Raw genomic sequence first — 27,124 nt, 5'->3', positions numbered from 1 at the left:
ATATCCACAGAACAAATTGATGGAATTTCTTGAAATTTGATATTTGAGTTCTGGTTGTTACCGAAACTAACTGGCGAGCATTTCAGGGAATTCGGGTAGCACAAAGCGAAACTCTACTAAGAGCCAAATTTACATTTTTCTAAGTATGTTAACTATAAGCTTACTAATGTTCTAAAAATTGGAAAGAAGTATTTAACAGACATTTTTATAATATTCTGTAACACTTTCATTTAACTAGACAATACACAATGCGGTCGGTTATGTGCTGACCACATCAGATTTTTTTGGATTTGTTACTATATTTTGAAAATACAAAAATTAAAATAACTGTCTAAGTTTGATTCTAACAAAATCAAAAATCTGCCTTGTCATTGATAACAAAAATGTTGTCAATAACAGGAAAGACTGAATTAAGTTACTGATACTTTCAGTTATGATGGCATAAGAAAGGAAATCTCTTTCGACAAGAAAATAATAACTGTTAGCATTCAGTTTTTAAAGAAGTTCAATAGATATTAAAGTATAATAGACTTGACTCAAAGAAATGTAGGGAATAACTAGGGAAGTGGAAGAAGTACACAATAAATTATTTTTCTAGAAGTTGATTTAACGATATTTATAAACTACTAATTAAATTCGAGTTGGCGTATACATGCATATGTAGGAGGAAAATCTAACTGTGCTCATTTAGATACAAAAATATCACCAAAAACTGATATTCTAGAGAGTTAACATGAATGGGAAGAGGAATAAACTAAAAGTACCTTTTAGAAAAATTATGTTGACTAATACTTTGAATAGTAATCTTTTTTTGCATGATCACACATCTTCAAGAACTAAAAATTTTCCACTTTTAACTGTTTGTTATTTGTTATATGTATGAATTTGAAAACTCGGCAAGCGAAATTTGATGTTATAACATAACTTTTGAGCATACTTCCATAAATATATTATGTATATACAGCAATCCCTCCTATAACGTAATTTTTGGGACCGAACAATTTTTACGTTAAGTGAAATTACATTATAGGAGGTCCAACTAATATGACTAATATGCATGTACATACATATGTATGTATGTACTTGATATTTGCCTAAACTAGTAAGTTGTCTGTTGGTAAAGAAAGAAATTTAAATGAAAAAAAAAATAGATTATTGCATATTAAATTATTTTAAAATTACGTAAAACGAGGTAAAAATTACATTAAGTGAAAATAGGTAGGAAAAATAAAATTTACATATATCGAAATTATATAGTAGTATATAATACGTTATAGGAGGGATTGCTGTACATAATTATTTACATGAAATTTATCTCTCATTGAAATTTCCATTAATATATCTTTCCATGTTTGATTTTAAGAATCAATAAAGATTAAAAATCTGTCACTAATTCTTTCTCTTTTTTTCACATTGCCAAAACTCTTTTCAAAGTAGCATGATCATTATTTAGATTTAGATCAATTTCATATTCCAAAAACGATTTTGTTTTTATTTTTTTACATTTCTCAATTCAAACTTTTAAACGTAGCAGAAAATTTTTACCTACCTCCCTCCTCTAAGAATTATTTTACTTATTACTGTAGGGAAACCATAAGCATTTTTCACTTTTAGCTTGTTGTACCGATACCATATTTGAACATTAGAAAAACGAAAATTTACAGTTATCTTTAAAATTTACAGATATCCAAAATCCGTTTCTTGCAAAATTTTTCGAAAGTGTTTTCCTTCTAGATCGCAGGTTGTAGTTGCCTGAAATTTGAATGAATGTGTTAAAAAATTTTAGGTATCAGCAGCTTTTAGGTACTAATAAATGATTCATTTTGTTAGAAAATTTTTTCCCACCTTCATCACCTTTCAAGTTGTTGCCTCTCGAAATTTGTAAAACTTAAATTTTTAGCACTTTATATTTCCGAAACTGTAAATTTCAATAAATTCTAGAAGCTAACGATAAATGCCACGCCATTTTATATGATTTGCCAAATATATAATTATTTTGCTTAACTTGTGTAATTAACCCTTAAATTCGAGCACTATGTTAACAACCCTTTAAATTGTTTTTTATTTCAAAGTATGCATACATTGCTCATTCTAAATGTATTCAATCTTTGAAATATATTCGTGCATGTATAAAGTTAATTTTCATAATGTCGGCTGTAGTACAAGATTAATGTCACATAGAAAAATGTACGAGAATTTGTGATATAAAACGAGTTGTAAAATTAAGTGATGCTCGCATAAATTCACATTATGTGAAATTAAGTGTATAAAATATTTTTACCTACTTAACAAAAATATAAACAGATAGAAAATGAAAACTTTTTATAAATCGTAATTGACAGAGATTTCAACGGGTACATTCTTAAAAGAAAATTCGATCACATTCAATAGCTTTGTAAAAAAATGCCAACAGATGTCGTAAACCAAAACATTTATACTTTTTGTTTAAAAAAGCAAGAATTGTTTCGCTGATTTTTTTTTTTGTAATTTTTATTTATCAAATTTTAATTATGAGATTTCAAGCGAGTGAAATCAAATGAAGTTAGACATTCTGATGTCGAGAATTACGTGGTTTTAAGAGAGTTTGTATTAGGCCAGTTTTCTATTAGCCGATTTTGAATATTTCACTTGTTGAAAGGAAAAGTGCTCCAATACAAACCATTGCTTTGATCCAACTTTATTTTTTTTGCCTTTGGTTGGTAAATATTTCAAATTCATTAAACTTTAAAAAGTTTAGAAGGAGTTTTTACTTATACCTATTCTTATTGTATTCTAAATACATGGATTGCACTGTCATTTTGCTTACCTCAAAAATAAATGAAATAATTAAATTAGAGCTCATAATATGACCAAACTGTAAAGATAGAAAAAAACAAACACAAAATTAATAAAGCTTTTTTGGAAACTATATAAGTATGATAATAATATTTCTATTGAATCCGAGCATTTGCGGCCGAACAAACAGAGCAGCATTTCAAAATGACAATTTGCTTGAGTCACGTATATATTTTATTTTTAAACAAGAACAGATTGCTATTTTTAAACATGAAATTATATTACATATGTAAGTAAATCAACAAAAATCTTTGGAAAATTAATTATTATGTTGAAATTATTTCATTTTATATGTAGTCATAAGCAATGAAAATCTCCCACAAATCAAAATCAAAAATAATGTGTAAGAATCGTTTCCAAAGAAATTACAATTACCTGCTATTACACACATGTACTAAGTATTACATTAATTATGCGAATGTACGTTAAAATGTTTACTAATGTAAATTTCAAAGTGAAGTTTTATGATTACATTTTGTTCGTAGATCCTCAACTGTTTCAAATATTCGTTCGAAATTCAAAAATATTTCAATATTTATGAAATATTTAAATTTCATGAAATAATAACATCTAATGTCCAAGCTACTGATTCTGTCGAAATTCGGAGCGCATTTTAGGAAATAAAAATACCAAATGAAATCAAATTTTAAATTATTCAAACACCACTCAATAAATTAAATTTAATATACAGTCTGGCACATCATATTTATACCACTATTTAAATAATTTATCACCAATTCTAACTTAATTGTCAATTCCCTACATTATCACATCATAACTATACATTATCACATGTCTATAAAACTAAAAACCAAAATAAATTTATAATAAAAAATGAATCAAAATTAAAATTAACTATAAAAAGTCAAACATTTTTTATTAGTGTCATTTTTCATTTTTGTAAAGAAATTTGTTGGACCAAAAACAAAAATTAAGAAAATATTTAAGACTGATTATTGGAAAAAAAATGTTTACACCCTCAGTGTTTTACAAACAGAACTTGTTCTAATATAGAACTTGTAATACAAAATTGAAATAAAAAATTTTTAAACAAAAAAAACTTAAAATGATGTAAAAGTAAATTTATCGAATTCATACATACATCCATACATATATATTTAAATTCCATTATTAAATTAAGAGCAAAGCCAACAACCTTATAATCGACATTTTCTTGAAAAAATTTGAAAGGAAGTGCTTATTAGTTTCATTCTTTCCGTCCGTCCATCCGTAAACCCTTATAACCTATCTTTTCAAAGATAGAAAGCTGAAATTTTGTATGTGAATAGATCCTTATTACAAACTTATTTGGTTAAGTAGAGAAAAATTATTTCCTCTGTCATCCTTTCTAAAAGTTATAGTTATTAAAAATCCTAAAAATACCAGTTATAGTATCTAAACCACAAATATGTATTTTTTAAATTCTGTAAATTAAAAAAAAATAGTAACTGGTACAATATAGTCAAACATCAATATGAAATGAACCGTTATCTGAAAACCGTTTTTTTTTAATTTTAGACATCGTTCTTAGCACCTTTCCAAGAAATTTTAGAAAAAAAGTGCTTATTTATTGCAGGGAAACCATAAGCATTTTTCAAATTTTTCTAACGCGAAAAAGCTGTGGCTTGCTTTTCTACCACGGCATGCCACATTCGCACTTTAAAAAAACAAAATGGCCGTTAAAATTTACTGTTATCTAAAATCCACAAACTTCTTAAAAATTTTGGAATTTTAACAGCTTTTAGACACTAATAAATAGTTCATTTCATTAGAAGAAAATTTTTTCCACCTATCACCTCTCAAGTTGTCGCCTCTTGAAATTTGTAAAAATCGAATTTTTGGCATCTTATATTTCCGTAACAGCAACCTTTTCCAAATTTATATAAATGCACAAACGTAACGGTAAATTCCATGCTATTCAAAAATATAATTATTTTTCTTAACTCACATAATTAGGCTTTAAAATCAAGCATTATGTAAACACATCTTTATATTTATTTTTGCTTTTTTTCAAAGCTGCATAAATCCTCCATCCTAAATGTATGCAATCCTTGAAATAGTTTTGTATACGTAAATAAAAGTAAATTTAATAGTGTAGTAGGTACATAAATTGTCTTTAAAAACAGTATTTTCAGTTGTTATGTTAAATGAAAAGTGCCACATTACAAACCATTGGTTTGACTTAACTTTAGTGTTCTAGAAGATAAGTTGTAGGAGTCTGAAATTTTGTCAGCTTTTAGATGTTAATGAATAGTTAGTTCATTTAAGTCGAACAAAAATTTTTCTTAAAAATTTTACTTAAAAAATTAATACAAAAATAATTTACAATTATATTACAATTAATAAAGTATACAATTTTGCAATGAATTATGTAATAGTAAGATTGCAGAAACTGTAACAAGAGATTAAAAAAAGAATCATCCTGCATCCATCGTATAAATTCGAAATCTAGAAATTACAACACGTTATTTTGATCTTTGATTTTTTACTTTCTTTATAGAACTTGTATATTTTGAACTTATTCGACAACATAGGGGGTCACTTATAAAAAGAGTTGGTCTAGCTTGATTAACTCTATTCTTATAAATAACGTTATATAGACATAAGAAATACTCGTATTTTAAATGTATGTTTTTACACTTAATAACGATAATTTGTATAAGACAAAATTTCTCATTTAAAATAATTTCTTGTCTATTTTACTATCCAACTCCCTTTTCAAATAATTAATTGACTATAATTATCATATTTTAATAAAAATGTGACGACCTTTGGGTAAATTGTGTATGGGATGAGATAGTTCAGAGATGATATTTTATCATTTATTTATATTTATACTCTGCACTTCGTGAAGGGTATAATAACTTTGGTATGGAGTACGGGTTCCGCTAGGTACCATATTTCAAAGAGTTTATTTTAAATATTTCAAAAACTAATAAAGGTATAAATATGAAATTTTGTATACATGTTTCCAATTATATTCTACATATCTTCTAAAAATGTTAATAGGATTCGAATGGATGCATTACAACTTCAAAAGCTAATTTTAAATATTTAAAAAAATAATAAAGTCAGATTCTTGAAACTAGGCAATCGTGTGTCCGATTGTAGGTCAGAAATATTTCTAAAGTTTTGGTGGAATTGCTTGACGGGTTCGGGTAGATGCCATAGAATTCCAAAAACTAATATTAAATATTTGGCAAAATAATAAAATGAGAACGAATTTAAATTTAGGTCGTCAAAAATTTCGTCTTGCTTGATGAAATGTCTTCCATAAATTGATGTAGTTGGACAACTTGCAATTAGTTAACACTTCGGCGAACTATATACAACATTTTTTTAATTTTTTTATCAGGATCTTTAGCCTTACAGAAATGAAAATTACAGATTTCGTCACAATTGAAAAGTTTGATCTTGATCGAGACCCTTCCACCCTTTCCAATTTAAACAATACCCGTATGACCAAATTTGTCCACTTTCAATTTTAGTATAACACGGCTGAAAAGGACTGAAAAAAATCGATTTTTTTAATATAACTGTCGAACCGACAGGTTCCATTTTTACACAAAATTTTGGCTTAATTTTTATATATAATCATAATGAATTATCTACTATGTTACAAAACTCAAATAAACCTCACAAAATATGTACATAGCTTTTTTGTGAATTTTGTGAAATCATTTCAGTCTGACTTTATAATAACCAGTTGGAAAAAAACATACTATACATTATTAATTAATCTTTAAATTAAAATCAAGACCACAAAATTTCATACATAATCACTTTAACACAATTTAATTATTAACAAGTATTAATTTCTGAAATTTTTTAATCTAGTTATATTTTTAACAAATGATTAAACTATAAAATATAGCTATGTACACAGTGTATTCTATTTTCAAGAATTTTTGAAAACGTTAAATAAGTAGGTATGTACATATGTACCGGCTTATCACCAATCTCCTTTGTACTTATGTACATGTTAATACATACTTACTTACTAATAATTTTCCTTAATGAAAATAACTGACCTATAAAATGTTCTAAATTGCTTGAATAAATAATGTTTAAAAATGTACATTTATATTCACGAAATCATGTAATTGGTCTATTTAAGGAAAATGCATTTCGAGCGTAAAAACTGACATTACAGAAAAGAAAAAGTTAACACACACGTTTTTGTTTACTTCAATTTTTCTTCAACTGTAACTGAAAAAAATGGTTACGTTTTAGAATGAAAAAATAATTTTCGAAATATGTACAACTTTTTTTCCACTTTCTCATATCTCGAAATCCGATTAAAATGAAATTTTTCTCGTTTAATTTTTTTATGTTTTTTTTCCCTTATCGCATTAAAGAGAACTAAATTTTAAAAAATAGAAACAGAATAGAAAACAAGTAAAAACGTTTCAGACGGTATAAACCGACTGAATAGTACCCTGCACTTTGGCAATCTGAGTTTAAAACTTTGTTTTTGAAATATTTAGAGTTAAGTGGACACAGCTGCCAAGTTTCATGAATCTACCTTCATTATTTTTCCAAATATTAAAATCAACTTTCGAAGTTGCATGGCAGTTACATGGCAAGCAATTCCACCAAAACTTCAGAAATATATCTGAACTGAAACTGGACACACGACCGCCGAGTTTCATGACTCTCGCTTTAATATTTTTCCACTTATTTAAAATTCTCTTTTACAGTTCTATGGCAGCTATCCGAACTTGTCAAGTCATTTTACCAAAACTTCAGGGTTATATCTGACTTGAAGTTGGAGACACGTTTGCCGAGTTTAATGAATCTAGCTTTAATATTTTTCCAAACATTTAAAATTAACTTTCGGAGTTATACAGCAGCTACCCGAATCTGTCAAGCAATTCCATCAAAACTTCAGAAGTATATCAGACCTGATATTAGACACACGACTGCCATGTTTGTGAATCTACCTTCATTATTTTTCCAAATATTTAAAATTAACTTTCGGAGTTGTATGGCAGCTACTCGAACCAGTGCAGCCATTCCATTAAAATTTTCACAATACATGTAGAACATAATTTGATATCAATACCTCTATTAGTTCTTGAAATATTTAAAAAAACTCTTTGAGTTGTATGGCAGCTACCCGAACGCGCTGTCCGAATTGGTCCAATTACAATAGCAGCCGTGGTTGGCACAAAAGAAAAAACTTGTGAAAGTTTGGTGTCGATTGATTAATTTGTTTTTGAGTTATCGTGCGATCGGACGGAGGGCGGACGGAAGGACATGTCTAAATCAACGCAGAATTTTACGCTGAGCAAGAATATATATACATATCGATATCGGAGACGACTCCTTCAAGTGATTACAAACTCCATACCAAAGTCAATATACCCCTCACGAAGTGCAGAGTATAATGAAAAGAAAAAATATTCATAGGAAGTCTATGAATAGCATTTAGTTATTCTAAAAGCGAACTGGACGTAAATTGGAATTTTTGGTTTTATAAATCTACTTTGGATATTTAAAAAATTCATTACTCTTCATTACTTTTACAGCTATTTATTAAACTTGCGATTCCATTTATAATGCAAGTTACAAAGTTGGAAGTGCATGCAAATTTGAGTTATAACTCATATGAATTAAGTATTTAGTTTTAGAAAAGTGATGACATACTTGACAAAATTGTGGCTTGAAATTATAAAGTATACGTAACGTACTTTTTTATAAATTTGTCAAGCAAATCTGCAATTTCAATAGTGTAACACTACTTATTTAGTATGTTATTTAAACTTATTAATTATTTAATAAGTTTTTGCAAAATATAAAATATTCATGAATATACAGAAATATTTAAACCCGCATTAACTCATTAATGTTACTTTTTTGGGTTTCTACCACAAATGAAACACATAAGTAAATTTTTATAAAATGAAAAGAATAACGAAAAACTAAATGTTCAAATAAATGAACTCACAAATCACCTTGATTTAAAAGAAAGATTACATAAAAAGAAAACAAAACAACAAAGAAAAAAACTAAAAATAAAAATTTTGTCGACCTGAGTTTTAAGATCCAATTAGTACTTACTTAATCTTTTAACCGGTATTTATTCACACAAGCGGTATACATAATATATATGTTACACATAAATATGTACGTATGTATAACCATTTGACGCTTTTTACAAATAATGATCTTTTTTTGTTTCTTTCCTTTATATTACTCCCATGAGTTAATCATTAGAGTAATTTATTTTCTTATTCTAATTGTACAGCATTTTCAATAAGAAAAATTTTAACTTACTTATAGTACAACACATCTTATCGATTACGTTTAATTTTAGAACAAAAATCTTATACTTAAAGGTTATCAAACCATCTCTTTTTTAATTTACCCTTAATTAATTCGATTTTTTTGGTTGTCATAATTACACCTTGAATTATTAATAATTTGCAATTAATCGTGTAATTACATACGATGCAATAAATTTTTTTATGTAATTTTAAAAGGGAAGCAAGCATGGTTAACTTATTAAAAGTATGTAGGTACATAATTTTGTTAGGTAGATACATTACAATTTTATTGTCTTTCTATCTTAATTAATTTTCTATTTTCCTTTTATTTTTAACAAGTAGGTAAGTAATAATTTTCTCTGGTTATTTAAACTTTTACAGTCAAATCTGTAAGACGGAACATTAATAGGACACAACCTGTCTAAAACGAAACATTTTTGACATTAAACTTTTAAAAAAAAAACTTCGTGTCAAAATCAACATTTAAGACGGGAACCTGTCTAAAACGGAAACGGACATATTTATGCACAATTTTGACTAATGTCACCCGGATTCAAACGGATTTTTTTTGTACTAATTGTAACAGATGTTCAAATTTCCAGTAAGTAAGTTTTCCAAAGGTATTTTTTTTTAATTTTATCTAATTTGGTAATTTGTTTAATTTATTTTAGCATCAAAATGTCGAAAAACATACTTTGATATTAAAAGAAAAGTACGTAGTAATAAAGAATGATGACGTAAACCACCTAAATATAAAAGAGAAGTTAAAATACAAATGTGTAAAAACTCAGATTAACGATGTCTTACAAAACAAGAAAAAGGAATTGGACTAAATTTAACGTAGCAGGAAATAGAAAAGGGAAACAAATACAATCAATAAAATAGTTTATGACTGGCTCCTTCTAATTTGGAGCAAAAATTTACCAGTTTCAGGTTAAATGTTAAAATAAACAGCTTTTAAAGTAGGTGAAAATTTTGATGCTTCACTCAAAGCTTCCAATAGCTGGCATGAAAGTTTTCGAAAGCGGTATAATGAAAAATTTTTACAACTTTTGCAGGGATGCTAAAATATTGATCCGCTAATTTTCTATAACTACCAGAAAAACTTAACGATATTATTAAAGACTATGAACTAAGAGATATAACGAACGGGGATAAAAGAGCTTTATTTTTAAAGCAATTCCAGATAAAACAATGGTACTTGAAAATAAAAAATGCAATAAGGAAAGCAATCAAAAGAAATAATCACAACTTTTTTGCGTAGTTTTGCGGACGGGCAGTTTTGAAAACCACTTGTAGTCGGTAACAAACAGCCTGGATATAACAAAGGTACTTGTCAGTTGACGTTTGAATAAAAATACTTGAATGACGTCATCTCTAATGGGAGAGTGGCCAACAAATTTCAATGACTACTGCGAAATCAAAATAAAAAATTGCCATTGTTTTTAGATAATGCATATCGATGGGTGGAACACCCATACTTGGAGCTTTCAAACTTTAAACTAGCATTTTTTCCCCTAATTCAACCAGTATGCTTCAGGCTATTGATCAACGGGTTATTCAATGTTTCAAAGTTTATTAGAAGAACGATCTTTTAAATTTTTTAATTTCTGAGATGGAAAATATTAAAAATGCTTCAGAATTAATTAAAAAGGTAATCGAAAGAACAGTTGTGAAAATATTTTTAATTTCATTTTATTTTTAGGTAATATTATTTGATGCAATTTTTTGTATAAAACAAGCTCGACATTTCATCCCACATGTGCTAAAAACTGCTTTAAAAAACCACGATTTATCGATAGTAATGTTACCATTTCTCTGTTAATGATTAGCAACCATTAATGATCCAAGCAAATTTTGCTAACACTAGCCACTTAGACGTTTTAAATATGGAGAAATAAGTGCATGCTGGGGATGCTAATATCAATTTGGATACTAAAATACATGATGCAAGATTATAGAATGAATGATATGGAAGATGGATTCATGATATGAAATATACTCGCACAACCTTGACCAAGCAATTATCACGCATAACAATTCAATTGATTCGCTTACAAATTTAAAAATTTACGCTTTTCAACAAAATAATTTAGATATGCTGGTCCAAATTTATAGATGGATAAACGATTTAGAGATGAATAGAGCCAAAAATCATGCGACTCAATCCACCATAACTGATTTTTTTGAACACCGATATGTGTGGAATATTTGTCGTTAAATAGCTTTGCATATGTACCTTTAATTATATTTTAATAAAACAGTTTAAATTGTTGTTTTTGTTGAAATTTAGTTATGTTGCAATGATTGCAAAATTTTATGTTGTGCAATTTTATATTTTACATGTAGTAAATAAAAAATCAACGAAAAGAATTAAATTTTTTTTACTGCCACAAGTCTGTCAAAATTTTGTCACACACTTGCTTAAGACAGAAACCTGTTTAAGATGGAATTTTTTTTGGTACCGTGGCGTTCCGTCTTAGACAGGTTTTATTGTATAACTAATTCAAATGTGTACATATATGTATATATATAATAATACGTAGATAAAAATTTCAAAATGTAAAAACAACGTGAATATAATTGTATGCCTATGCATATTTGTGTGTGTATGTATATGTGTATGGTACATATGAATATGCAGCGTTCCATTTTGATTTTACAGGACACCTGGAAAATGTCACAAAATCTGAAAAATCTAGCAACGTGAAGAGAAATCAGACTTTTATATTTACGCACATTTTTTTGTCATATATTTTATTGTTTTTTAATCATTATTGTTTAATAAAACAAAACAAAAATAAATAAATCAACTGAATTTTTTTGTAAAGCTTAATATAGCTTATGTTTATAAAAAATTATTCTTATTACAATTAAATTTAAAAAATGTCTAACATGATATTTGCGAAAAATTATTTAGTTAATTTTTTATACACTCTTGAATGGAATCTATTTAACATATTTTCATTAATTATGAAATTATGACAGGTACATATATTGGTTTTTTGTTTTAAATTATTATATAATAATATTGTATGTCATTAAATCATTACATAAAAATATTAATGTCTCTGTTGACAGTTTGTTTTTATTATAGGCTTTATTGTGCTTTATGACAGAAAAAGTTTGTTCGAGATGTGCTGACTACACTGGCAAAGACTAAATAGACTAAACTATTTCAATCTGGCAGACTTTCCAAAATTCTGAAAAATCAGATAAATCTGACAATATTGGCACCCTGAGGGACCCTGTTTATAAGCATTAATCAATCATCTATGTACTCGTATTACTTAGTACATAATTTTAATTTCATAAAATTTTAAAAAATGAACTTACATACATATACGTTAATATATTTGTGTTATAATTATTTGAATTGAATATTTGACTTGTTAAGAGTTAGTAAAATTTGAGCCTCGTTATAAATGACTTTACATCAGAATAACCAAATTTCAAAATATTTGTTTTAATTGTTCATACAATGTATATGCACTAAGTCCTCGAAATGCGAAATTTTTAGTTCCAAAAATTTATGTCGTAACTCGAATTGTCACTTAAGGAGGAAAAAAATGTGTGAAAACAATCGAATTAGACAAACTGTTTTATATTACAATTTACCTATTTTTGTAAAAAGAAGAGAAAACGAGAAAAAAAAAAGTAATTTCAACGACTTTTATCAGACACATTGGCCCTACTAATGTATTCGTTTGTGTGAAATTTCAATACCATAGCTTTTATAGTTTCTGAGATATAGTCAAATAACTTTTGAAGTTGTATGGCAAGTACCAGAAGGAGCCAAGTAATTTCAACGACTTTTCTGAGACACATTGGCCCTACTTATATTCGTTTGTGTGAAATTTCAATACCATAACTTTTATAGTTTCTGAGATATAGCCACGGACCGACGGACAGACAAAGTTAAATCAACTCAGAATTTGACGCTGATCAAAAACATACACTTGAATCTATATCTAAGACCGTTATTTCTTAGCGTTACAAACGGTAAGGCAAATTTAATATACCCTTCAAGCATACGTTCGTACGGGTATAAAAAACAGCAAAATATAATAACGAAACCAAAAAAATCAATGTTAACAAAAATAAATAAAATTCTGATTAAGAATTTATTATTGAAGTATGTATATATATGACAAGGTTAAATATGTATATAAGTAACTAAAAACAATTTTATTCAAAAATCAGTAAATTCTGTCAAAAAAATTAAAAAACTTAATATTGTATTAGCTGAATAAAAAATGGTCCAAATTTATATCATGTCGTAACTTTTATATTAAAAGATTTCGTGTCTCAAGGACCTAGTGTAATAGATATAAATTCTCATTTCTTGTTAACTTCTTTTGAACCCTTACAAAAGTAGATATATATATTGTATTCATATATATTGGTAGTACATGCATGTGTATATTAATAAATAAGTTTCTTTCCCCCTGAGTGAAATATTTTATTCTAAAATAACACACACACACAATTTCTAATATAAATACAAAATAATTTAAAATATTTTCGAAAAATTACATTACACAATAAGCAGCTGCATCGCTTCAACATCGTTTATGTTGAAATTATTACCACTTACAGCTGAGTTCTTCAAAATTTATTTATATTTCTTTTAGAAATTATAATTCCAAAACAGAGAGCAACTCTCATTTTGCTTCTATGATTTTTTAAAAAATGTATAAAGTTTATATGAAGGAAAAAAAATTTTAACCGTCCTTTTATGTTTTAAGTCATTTGCATCTAAAAATATTTAAAAAGATTTTTATATAAGTAAACAAAATTTAAAGTTTTATTTTGATATTTTCATTAAAACATTTCGAAAAAATGAATGCTTTCATTCATAATAAATTTTCTTAAAAATATGTTTTCTACAATTTGTGAAAATTCAATCAGTTAAATTATGAAAAAAATTTAAAATAAAATTTAAACTGAAAAATTTTCATAAGGTAAATTCACCAAACTCGTAGCATATTTTCTTTTTATTACAAAACTTCACTGAAAACAGCTTTATATTAAAGAAAACATTGGGTATTTTTAATATTTCAGTGCTAACCTAAAATAAATACAAAATATGTTGGACAAATCAAAGCCTTGAAGGCTTTGCACAAATTGGATGTTTGATAAAAATCTAGTTTATGTCATCTAGTCAAGTAATTCTAGTTTAAAATAAAACAAAAATAAATGTTTTCTTTCTAAAATCAAAAACTTAATAAATTAACGAATTATAAATTATACTTCACATTATTGAATAAATATTTCTTTAAATTATTAAAGTAAATAATATTCACACACATATGGAGGGAAACTTTCATTTGTTCTTTCAAATAAGGATAACAATTTGGAATTATGCATTTCTTTCTTCTTGCAAAATTTTTCCTTTTTTCATTTTTCAAATTTTTTTTATAAATTTTTTAAACAAATTTTTTTTTAACACTTTTATTTACTTTTTTCTCAACACTTTTTTTATTTTTTGTCACCTTATACAAAACAACCTTTATTGGATGTCTAATAAGATATAAGAAGTAGTTACTAATATGAAGTAATCCAGAAATTTAAATAATTTTCAAATCTAAATAAATGAGTAATTCCAAAAATTTCAAATAAAAAAATTATTTTATAACTTAATATAACAAGTACCGTATACCCATTCATTTTGCAAAACGGAACAAGTGCTAGGTTCATTATTTTTAAAAAAAATTATTTTTTTTTTATAGTGCTCAATTATTTTTACTTCCATAAGGTTAACTAAGTAATAATCCAAAACTAAAATTTAAAAGGTTCTTTTATATATTCAAATATAGGTATAATTTGTAAAAAAAATGTGCTATACGTACCTCTATTATTTGTTTATTGTAGTAAAATTTTTTACAAAAAAATGTAGTTTTTAAAAAATTAAATAAAAGTTAAGAAAAAGCGATGTGTCAAAATTTTTTTTAATTTAGTTTTTTTATTGTTTTTGTTACTTAATTGAATTTTAATTTTTAAAATTAATATACACATTTTTACTTATTAAATTTGTCTTCCATAAAAGATAGTTTGATTGAATTCGAAATTATATAAGTAACTGTGTTGTTTGTGTCATGGTTAACATTTTTAAATTTTTACATTTAAAACACTTTTCTATTCATTTTCACATTTAAAACGATGAAAATTCCGAAAAATTTTTCAATTTAATAAAAGTCAAATCTTATCCTTTTTAATATTGTGTAATTAAATTTTCACTTCATGATCCTCAAAACAAGAAAACTATTGAGTGAAAAAATATTTTCATAATTCATATGTATGTAGATATATAAGTATGTATATCGAGAATAAAACAATATTAAGACGGAGTAAAATTAAACTACGGATGTGGGTAAAGGAGTACTCCTCTCTTGGCCATAAAAGATACCTTTAATCCATATTTTAGCAAATATGTATATCATTGCTAATAATTGTTTGTAGAACATATACAAATGTAAGTATCGAATTCGCACATATATACGAGTATACATATTTTGTTGAATTAATAGAGTCTGACTGAATTTTTAGAGAAATGGTTAACGGTACAAATCGCTTCATATTCGATGTCTACGTCTATCGTATAAGATAGAATTTTATATGAATTAGGAATCTTAATCTCCTATTTTTAAAATTTAGATTTATCAAGCTTACTGATTTACGATTATTAATTTTAACCCAGAAAACAATTATCTTATTTAGAATTATCTTATATACTCATATTTAGATCTTTAGTCGATAAATTTAAAGATGTATTTCTATTTTATCGATTCTGAGTTAATATATTCAAAGGAGTAAACAACACATTTGCAGATAGGAGATATTTTTCTTTCTATTTTTATACAACAAATTGTTAAATTTGAATACTTTCGTTTAGGCAGTGACCATATATAACTATTTAGCAAAAGTGTAATGCAATAAATAAAAACTTTTGTATATCTAACTAATACGAGTATACTTTATTCAAATTGTCATTGCAATAAAAATGCTCTTCAAAAATATACAACGTATAAATATTTTTTCTTATTAATATTAATTTACTCATAATGAGTTAATTAGGATGTAAAGGAATTGAAGGAAATTATAAGAAAAAAATTCGAAAGATCATGTTAAAAATTCAATACTACAAATACACCTGACCAGTATTTTTTTTAAATTTTAAATTTTCAACAAGTTAAACGTGTTTTCTATAATGATATACGAAATTTAATACACGTACGTATGTATGTATGTACACATATCTATGTACTATATTCAGTTGATCGTAATGTACGCAATACCCACAAAATTTTAAAACTATTTTTTAAAACTATAATAACGAATTGTACACATAAATATTTATTTAAATCATTTCAAAATATAAAATTAAATTAATTCTTTTTTATTTCTCTTCATTTTTTACTTTTTTACCAAAAAAAATTTAAGAGAATTCTTGAATATATTCACGGTAATGCGAAACAAGCGCATACATACATATTACATACATATATTTTTAACGAAATCAATACATAAAACTAATGTTGCCGATGGCGCAAATAAAATATTTGTAAAACAAATTGGAATCACTTTTATTTTATTATTATAATTATTGTTATTAATTTATTCTTTTTTTTTATTTTTGTTATTCTATTATTTTTTAGTTGATAATTTTTTTTTTTACAGTGTACCATCAGTTGGCAAAAATCGATATATAAAAATATTTTATCAATTTGGCAATGAAATTCTATACAATTTTTGCGGTTTTTTAAACACTTTTTAACTATTTCTCTTACACACTGCTATTTAAACTTAAATATTTTGCATTAATTACGATTCGATTATGATCAACTAAAATAAAAAAGTAATAAACTATTTTCAACTCAAATTATGAATATTATTTATGTATGGATAATTTTTAATGTTAACTGTGTCATTCCATTAAATTTCGTTGTATTTATGTATATATATGAATATTTACAGTAATTTGATGTAGTAGCGTAAAAACATACAATAATCAAGCCGCGACTATTATTTTTACACCATTTCTTCCAACCATCGAAATACTACTGAAGAAAATCGAAAAATAAGTTATAGCCAATGAATATCGTATTCGTATAATCGTATATACTTAGTTATTTAAAATAATAATAAAAAACAACAAAGAAATTATGTGATGTGGATGTATGGAACTTGTTTAATTTGAGAGAATGAATTTTTAACGAGGATTTGTTGTTTTTCGCTTGCTATGCTAGGCCTAGCTACTCTTTAAAAAAAAGAAAAAAAGTGAAGAAACACAAAACCAACACAAAACTATGTTTTCGCTTTCAGGTTGTTGAAATTCAATGTTTAATAAATTAAGGGATTCGTTGTTGAAAATCGTAAACATGTGGTATGGTATGATATAAATATTTGTCGATATGCATAATATGGTGCTAATGAAGCAGGGCTGTCGTTTGGCTCCGATTTAAAAATTTGTGTCCAAGGCTCTTCCATTTGCATTTTGGCTTCAATCTTGTTTTTTTTTCAGCCAGACCCAAAAACAATATTGATAATTATTCTCGAAAAAATTTTTCAGTTGAAAAATATAAATTCTAAATACAAAAATTTTTTTGCACTATTTAAAAATTTGTTGACAAAACCTTGGGTAACGAAATTATGTACGAGTACATATACCTTTTTCTGTTAATTCAAAAGCCGCCACCTATCTTTTTTTAGTCAAGCTAATCAATTTGTCAGTTATAGTGTCAAATAACCGCACTTAGAAAAATTCGTGGACGTCAGCAGTTGAAGTGTGTTTGCTTAGAATTTTCTCAATAAACGATAATTTTTGTTTTTCCGCATTTTTTATTTTTCTATTAGTACGATAATAATTTTTTTTTATAAAACATACTAGTAGACATTTTTTGCCCCTTTTTTGAATATTTTTGCTCTCAAAAAAATCAAACGACAGCCCTGTAATGAAGTAAATATATAATATTAAGAGAATTAATAATTTGTGAGAAACAGCGCTACCAAAACTGAATATTTATTTTCAAAATGAAGATTTTTTAGTCAAAATGAAGTTTTTGAATTTTAAATTTAGAATTAAAATTTTTTACACTTTTTTTCCATAATTTCCAAAGTTTACAAAAAGAAAACATTTTTGATCAAAAAGTCAATTTGATAGGCAATGCATGGGAACGCTACATTCATTGTAGAAAAATTTTGATATTCTCCGCTGCAATTAATTAATTCTATATTAATCGACTTGGTGCATTAACTAAATGCGCAACGATTTATGACATTACACCCAATTCTGTTTTTACACGAATTGGAAATAACACGAGTAAACACCAAAAAATATTTCTATTTTTACACGACATAATTAAATTTTTTTCTACTTAAAATAAGCCTGTTATTTTGATTGGACCAGAAGTAACTGCAACTGGTCGAATAATTATGATTACTAAACGACAATAATATACAATTGAACTGTTTCCAGTGATGGCAGTGATTTTGTTGTCTTTCGCAAACGTGTGCGTTTATTATCAGACAGTGACAATAAATAAAATTGTTTATTGTTTAAATTTTTGTTATGGTTGTACTCTTGTTATTTAAGTTTTTTATCAATGAATTTCTGATATAATATGTACAATTTATTTTATTATAATTTATTTTATTTAATGAATTAAAACGAAAATAAATTCTTAAAATACAACAATAATTTTTTTTTATATAATTTATATAAAATTATATTTTCAACTGAAAATATCGAAAGGAAAAATTCCATAAAAATTTCATAAAACTGATTTTATGTGTTCTAAATTCATATCATTTATGAATCATTTCTATATAAAATGTAGTAACAATAACACACAATTCGACAAGCTCCTAACCAAATAGTAAAATATATTTAAATATTATTTTACAATATCGTTAAACTTGGTGTAGGTAAATATGTATATAAATATAAAACGGCTTAAAAATAATATTGGTCTTTCTCCTTCTTTAATAACTAAAATTTTTCAATTTTCAATTATTTTAATTTATCAATAATATTATGCACTTATTCAAAAAATTTTTTATTTTGGTCCTGCTACTCGAACTATCATAATCATAAATAGCTTTACAATATTGAAAATATCACAAGTAGTTTGTAAGCGGTTCCGTCAACCAATTAATTGTAGTTTAAGAACATATTTCAATTGATGCTTAGTATTTTTGCCATTACCATTTTACTATTTTACCATTGTACTCGAAGAGAAATGCAAAAATACTGAGCCGAAATTATGAGTGAAATATTATGTAAATTATTAAAAAGTAAACAAAGTGAATAATATAGGTTACAAAAATAAACACTTTTCAAAAAATTTTTTGGTACCTTAACATTTTTACTTTATGAAATAAATGAAAAATGTTTTCATCGCGTGCCGGTTTTTGTGACATATATACCGGTAATAGTAGTGAACACGAGGTAAATGCAAATATTTGAAGTATATGATCATTTATAGGGGATCAATCAAATCCATTTTAGTTACCTAAAACTGAATATGATTGATTTTTATTGGAGGTCCCAGAGTATCATTCCCTTCAATATATTTTTACTGAGTTCGAATTTAACTCCACCACGAGTTACATCCGGATTGCTTTTCATCAGCTCTACTAATTTTACGACTGAAAATAATAAACTAAAAATTTATGAAATATGAATTAGTTATATACAAACGCTACTTTTGTTTTTCCATTAAAAAAATATTGTTACAGACATTATATTTTAATGTTGTATAGATATTTATTGAAAAGTTTTTTTTTTAATTTATTTATAGATATTTAAAAATTATAATTTATTTAATTACTAATGTTTTACCTTTTTTTCATAATAACCTCCATCATAAACTATGAACTGAAAATCACAACAAAGTTTTGAAAATTATTTCTAGTCATATACAATGACATTTCTCAAATTCAAAACTAGACGAATAAAATCAACAATGACATTCATTTCGCGAACCATGACCACTTCCATGATAAGTCAAAATATTATACAGTAAAGTAAACGTTTTTTAGTTCAATCAACAAAGTGTAACATAATCTGTGAATTACCTTTATCTTCTCTTTATCAAAACTGTACTATTAAGAGATACCTTGATAAAATTATACGTTAATACGATCCATATTAGAGATTTAAGAGAAAGAAAAAATTTGATCTCGATAAGGAAAATTACAATATAAAAAAAAATAACAACTTTTTTTATTTACGTTATACTGCATAATTTTATTTGTAGTAACGTTCATGAATACATAATAATATTCATAACACAATATTTTTTTCTGTCCACAATGTGGAAACAAAAATTAAATTATAAAAATTGCAAATATCTTTAGTTATTGTTACCAGACATTGTGTGCAAGCCAATATATAAATGTATGTATGTACATTCAATATTAATATTAACATTTTACAAACCACATTGGAATTTAGTTTTGAAGCGTAGAGGAAAAACCAGTACGAAAAAATAAGCATACCTTGCAGGTTGGTATGTGAGAATTTTGTTAAATTTTCCAACCAGTTATGCAAATATACATAAACATAAGATAAAGCATCTTATGTGTATTTTTTAATCATTAATATTTGAAACTTCAAAAGCAATTAGATTTTTAATTTATTAGAATGTATTCATATGTATGCACTTGTGTGCTAAGCTATGTTATTACATTTTATTCAAAATAGACAATATACTCATCAGAGATGCAAAGAATACTCGGCGAAGACTTCGTACTTTGAAGGGGATAAATACTTTTCTTAGAATTTACATAAATATTCATTAAAATTATTTTATACCACTGTTCACATATACCCACATTAAACTAATATATTGTTATTAATATGAATTACCAAGAAAACGCCCTCATGGCACTCATTCTTTTTTTGAAATAAGGCAAGGAAATGCCTTCACGATAGTCATTTCTTTTTCATATAAATTTTTCCACTTGTAACAGAACTTCAAACTTTAACACTTTCCGAAAAAAAAATTAAAAAAGTTGATAATAGTTTCACTTTGTCCATCCGTTGGTACGTCCGTGTTTCTGTTTACATCTTTTAGCGCTTTTTTCTTTGAAATTTTAATATTGTTTTTGTTCTAGATGATAGAACAACTCTAAAATTTTATCAGCTTCTACAAAATAAAAGATAATAATGAATTTTACATAAAAAAATAGGATAAATTCTATATAAAAACATAGAATAAATTCTATAAAATAATATGTATTATAAAACTTGTTTTCATTTAAAATTATTAGGGTTTTATTGCAATAAATATATACCAGAATTTTAATTTTAACAACAAATTATAACAAGTATTAAGTAAATGGGGTCTGCACCTGCGGCCTTTTAGAACTTTTTGTGTGGCCTGCTAAACGACCTAAATACTTTTAAAAAAATCAATAAACGAAATGTGGTTGACGACAAAAATGTACTCAGTAAAATAGGTTTCTCACAGAACAATCAGAAACCTATTTTAATGTGTGGAAGATTTATCCTCACTCTCCACGTGAAAGTCGCTAGTTAACTGCTGTATGTTCATTTGATCATTTTGCGCATTGGACACGTTGAAATTTAGACCGTAAGAACATTTCAGGTGATTTTTAATTTATTTGATAAATATGAATCTCAATCCTGTTTAAGCTACATTTGAATGTGCGGCCCGTATAAAAAATTTTATTTTGAAAATACCACTACAAGGTAGATTCTCCTTAGGTATATTAATTAAAAATTTAAGGAGAAAGAAAACAAAAATATAATTTTTACAAAATATCTAATTGTATTTACATATTGTGTATTATTAATGTTGTTTCCGAGCATTTATAACATCGAAATTTATTTATGTCCTCTACTAACTGGTTTCTATTTTAATTGAGGTTATGAATATAAAAGCAGAAAAAAATTTTATGCTGTCGATATGGCAAAAGATTTTTTGCAGTTCTACCAACAAAAACGGAATGCTTTTTGCACTAAATTACAAAACCGTGCTGACCATTACAGATCTATGGTAAAACTACAAACGCGAAGCAACCTTAATTTTGCATCAGTTTAACAAGATTTTCTCTAAAATACCTTTACAATTACTTTTTTCTTTAAATTTGTAAAATGTTGAATGTAGAGAATACGTACATATGTATATTATGTATAATCATTGCGTTAAACAAAATAAACAGTTAAATAATATTAAAACATATTATTTATTTTCTTATCAGTAACATTTTTTATTATTTTTATAATTCTATGTTAAATCTTGTTTTTTATGTACTTCAATATAAAAAATAGTACCATCTAAACTCTAGATTATATATGTACATATTGCGTACATGCATATGTGCAAGTTGCAGTCGCATAAATTTGGAGAAATGGTACGTAGCTCATACAGTACCTAGAGTGTACATACATATACATAAAAAATTCTCGAATAACATGACACGCAGGATAGTGAATAATATTAATATTCCTTGAATTCAATCTCAAAAGTCATATAGTATAATAATTATGAAAAAATGTGCTACGAGTATCAAACACATTATTGCGTTTATGTATTATATGTACGGCGTGTTAATAATAATAGAAATACTAAACTATGTATGCATGTATATGTTCTTCTTACAATATTATTATATTATACTTGATTTGTCTTAAACTCTAAATTAGAAAACATCTTTTTTACTGTTGCAACGGCAGTAGAATCTTCTTCTGGTAAGTTGCATAACACTTTTTTAATTGTTTCAAAATAGTGGGCATAATATTTTATTGCATCTAGTCATGTCCCCCAGCGCGTTATAATAGGTTGGAGTAGAAGTGTTAAATTGGGCATTTTTTTGACTCAATTTTGAATTGTATTTAGCAAAATAGCTGGAAAATGGCGAAATAGGTCAAAAAAGCCAAAAAATATTAAAAAAAAGTTCTTAAACAAAGGTGTTATACCCGGAAAAAGGTTGAAAAAGATTTTTACAAATCAATGCCAAATAAAAGTAAATTTTCTGAAACGCATTTGTTAATTGGTAAATATGTCCTAATAAGCACTACTAAAAATATGTTAAAACCTAAAAATTTGTTCCCTAGTTATTACATTTGCAAATAGGTATACATACACAAAAATTGCGTAGCTCTTGAAATAGTTTTTTTTAATATCTTGCACTAATCAACATACATTACATTACTACAGGAACGTTGCTTACTTATGCATACATATATGTACATGTTTATATATACATAAATGTCAACAAACTCAAAAAAGATATCGTAACGCAATTCAAGTTCAAATGTATGTACATATGTAATGTGCATTGCTATTCAATTTTTTTTATTTGGAAAAAAGGTTTTTAAAGTTAAATTCCGTTACAATTCAATTTCATTCCTTTTATATTTTCAAAATATATTACTACTTTGTATTTATAAAATACAAAGTGGTAATAATTGAAATTAAATACATATACGTATAATGATTCAAATTATACAGTAATTAACAATAAAGTTAGTGTGGTGTAGTGGATAAACCAAAAAATTTTATTCATACGTACGTTTCCTTTAAATCTGGCAAGAAGTACGTATATAAGTATATTAAAATAGAAATGAAACCATCGCAGTTTTCTCCTATGCACGTTTATACTTAAATAATTGCATACATATTTACATATGTATTTACCTAGACACAAATTTTTTCGGATTCATTTTCCTTCTCTAATACACTCTTATCTTGGAAAATATTTAAATTGATCACAAAATCTTGTAAAAATGTAAAACACTAATTAAAAATAAATAAATAGTCAAATTTAATAATTGATTTAATATAAAGATCCGTACATTACCACAATATATGCAAGTAATAATTAAAAAAGAAATAAAAATTAAAACAAGATATTAAAAATAAAATAATGAACTTCATTTTTTACGGGGGATTTTCATTATATGTGATGTTAATTTAGCTGGTATTTCTTCATTTTTTTCTTTAATAATACTGTTTCCGTTTTTATTGTCGCTATTATCTTCAGAAACATTTGTTACATCTAATTTTTCATCTTCATTCCTATTATTATTCCCTGCTTCATCGTCATTATCCGTTTCTTTAACTAATTCTTTCTCTCTTTTATTACTTTCTTCAGTTTCTTTAATGATTGCTTTACTCTTATCTTGATTTTCACTATCTAGTTTACTTTTTTTTTCGTCTTCCACCAGCACTTCTTGATCCATTTTATTTTGTTTTGTATCTTCTTCAACATTTTCTTTTACTTCAACATTCTCTTTCAAATCTTTATCGGATTCATTTATTTTTTCATTCTTTTTTTCAACTTTACTTTCTGTTTCTGTGTTTTCATTTTTGGAATTTCTTTTAGAATCCTCAATTTTTTCATTGTTCGTAATACTTTTTTCTGCATTCGATTTATCTTTTTTTATATTTTCATCTTCTTTTGCTTTATCTTGATCATCTTGTTCTTGTTCTTGCTCTTGTTTGTCAGTAGGCTGTTCTAAAACAGGCTGTTTATTATTGATCTTATCGTCATTATCATTGTTGTTTTTCTTAACATCTTTCTCATTTTCCTTTTCTTCCTCCTTCTGATTCTCATTATTTCTTCCATTATCTGATCTGTCAATAATGATTTCATGTAGTTCTTTGGGTGAATTTTCTTTAACATTTCCTTTATCGTCGTCCTTATTTCTGGATTCTCTTGAATCAGTTTCTCCACCACTTCTATTAGATTGCTGGTCTCCTCGAACAGACTTCTCTTTTTCCTTTTCAGATTCGAAATTTTTACCGTCATTTTGGATTTTATCTTTACTCCCATGTTTAACGGTAGATTTTGGTTGTTTTTCATCATATTTTATTTCTTCACCTCCATTTTCTTCTGGTTTCTCTAATTGGCTTTCTGCTAAATATATATAATAATTTTATTACTTTCTAATAAAAATAATTTTAATTTAATACTTTCTGAATTGACTTCATCTTTTGTTTGAACTTCTTCGATGGAACCGACAACACGTTCTTTTATCTTTTGATCATTTTGTTCCCCTTTACCTGTTTCTAACTCAACAATTTCTTCCTGTTTTTGAGACTTCGTATCCTCACGTTTATATTTTGTAAGTGGTGAAATTTGTTTTTTTAATTGGTTTAAACTTCGTTTAAGTTTAGAATTGTCTTCAATATTTTTATTATTTTGCGCTTTGTCTTCTACAAGTTCACTTTCAGTTGGATTAATTTGAATTTCCATAGGTAAATGCACTGGTTTTATAACAGTTTCTTGAGCAAAATTATCTTCTGCATTAATGTTTGGAGTTTTTTCGTAGCTTAAAGTATCCAATTTAGTATTAAAATTATCCTGGAATTTTTTAGAATTGTCTACACAAAGTTTTTTTATATTGTTGTTTTCCAGAAGTTCACCCAAAAATCTTAAAGTTTCCAAGTACTCAGCTTCTTCTTGTGTTATCGGCTGATTTTCATTTTCTTGAATGTCAGTTAAATACTGATTTTCCTGAATTAACTGTTTTAAATAATTTGGTTGATTAATTTGGATTTGTTCTAAAATATCAAATATATTATTCCAATCATTCATGTCAACCTCACTTTGAGAATTTAGTTGAGCATTATATTTGAGGTCGTTCAACGACATTCTATAATTTTCTCTAAAGGAAAAAATTTAAATAAATTAATAGATAATTGTTAAATAATGGTGCTTATTCTAAATATCAATTTACAATTGATAGTGATATTTATCGAAAAAGTTTTAAAAAAACTTTATTATCGAAAATTGAATAAAATAGAACACAATAGTAATATCGAATTTTTAAATATCACTATACGATAAATAACATTATCACTTAGTGAATCGGCACCCCGAATAAGCTCATATTTCATGAAGCTGTTTGATTAAACTAAGCGTCTGTTATATTTGAATACAAACTTAACACTTCTGAAGGATATATTTTCAGTAAATAACAATTTGAGCATATTTTTAACGTTCTATAAACTTGAGACAAATATTAAGTTTTCAAAATAATCCCAAAATTTTTCGGAATAACTACCTTTTATGACAAGCATTTTCTGCTAAATAAATAAATGCAAACAATATAAAAATTATTTTAATTAACATTATTCTTTTTGTATAATATTAAATATAAACCTTTAAAAAAGTTTTTTTTTTTAAATAATAAGAAAAAAACTAAAAATTTTAAAATATAATAAGTAAACTAACTCGAATAATTTAAATAAACTAAAATTTTGTGCAATAGATTTCTTATCTTTATAAAGTTTTTTAAAAAAGAATTTGCACATCACTGCAATTCTTAAGGTTTTATTATTTAAACAATAATAAAAAAAATCATATATTTGTTTATTTCAAGAATAAAAAGGTCAAGTTCATTGGTGTAATGTTACTATAAATTTATTTTTGTTTAATTGAAATTTTTACTCAAAACACAACAAAACACATTTAATTTAAAAAAACTGGAAGGTTTAAAATTAAATTTTTATGTAAACGTGTTATAAAAAAGTTTAAATATTTCAATATTTGGAAATTAAGATAAATATATTTAAAGCTCGTGTCATTCGATTTGAAAAACAGAAAGATTTAATAGAATGACCTTGAGTGCGATAGTAAGTGCAGAAAAAGCCACAACAGATTACAGTTTAAATAACATTATTTTCCTATTTCATTGGTTTGAAATTTTAAAAATTCTAAAACTGAGTTTCTGGAATTTATTCCATTTCATTTATACTTTTCTTTCTTACTTAATATGTAGATATTTTAGTACTATTTGGTAGGATAACACTAATATTGCAATAATATTATGGAGTATGATATCGGTATTCACCCAATACCTATGTTTAATGTCATTCATTCATTCACATTTCGTTTTCTGAATAAGAATAAAAAATCTTAGGTCTAAAACAGGAAATTATTCTTTGGAACTCAGAAACTAACAAATTAATGTTAAACTATATTTATTGAAAAAACTGTTAGTATAAGGGGGTTCACGTCTCCTCGTTGATATTTTCTTTATA

The 27,124-nt window shown here is 25.9% G+C and overlaps 1 protein-coding gene across 1 annotated transcript; it reads right to left on the bottom strand.

The window, feature by feature from the left end:
- Positions 1-24,009: 24,009 nt before the first annotated feature.
- On the bottom strand, positions 24,010-26,194 carry LOC129618833 (myb-like protein X). The gene is made up of 3 exons (XM_055533852.1): positions 26,146-26,194; positions 25,052-25,746; positions 24,010-24,995 (listed from the first exon to the last, which is right to left on the bottom strand). Exons 2-3 carry the CDS (start codon positions 25,731-25,733, stop codon positions 24,010-24,012), a joined length of 1,668 nt encoding a protein of 555 aa, XP_055389827.1. The 5' UTR covers positions 25,734-25,746; positions 26,146-26,194.
- Between the last annotated feature and the right edge of the window lie 930 nt (positions 26,195-27,124).

This window comes from Condylostylus longicornis, unplaced genomic scaffold (genome assembly GCF_029603195.1).
Source record: "Condylostylus longicornis isolate FDR11 unplaced genomic scaffold, ASM2960319v2 ptg000001l, whole genome shotgun sequence".
Classification (NCBI taxonomy): domain Eukaryota; kingdom Metazoa; phylum Arthropoda; class Insecta; order Diptera; family Dolichopodidae; genus Condylostylus; species Condylostylus longicornis.
This window is presented reverse-complemented; position numbering and strand designations above follow the sequence as displayed.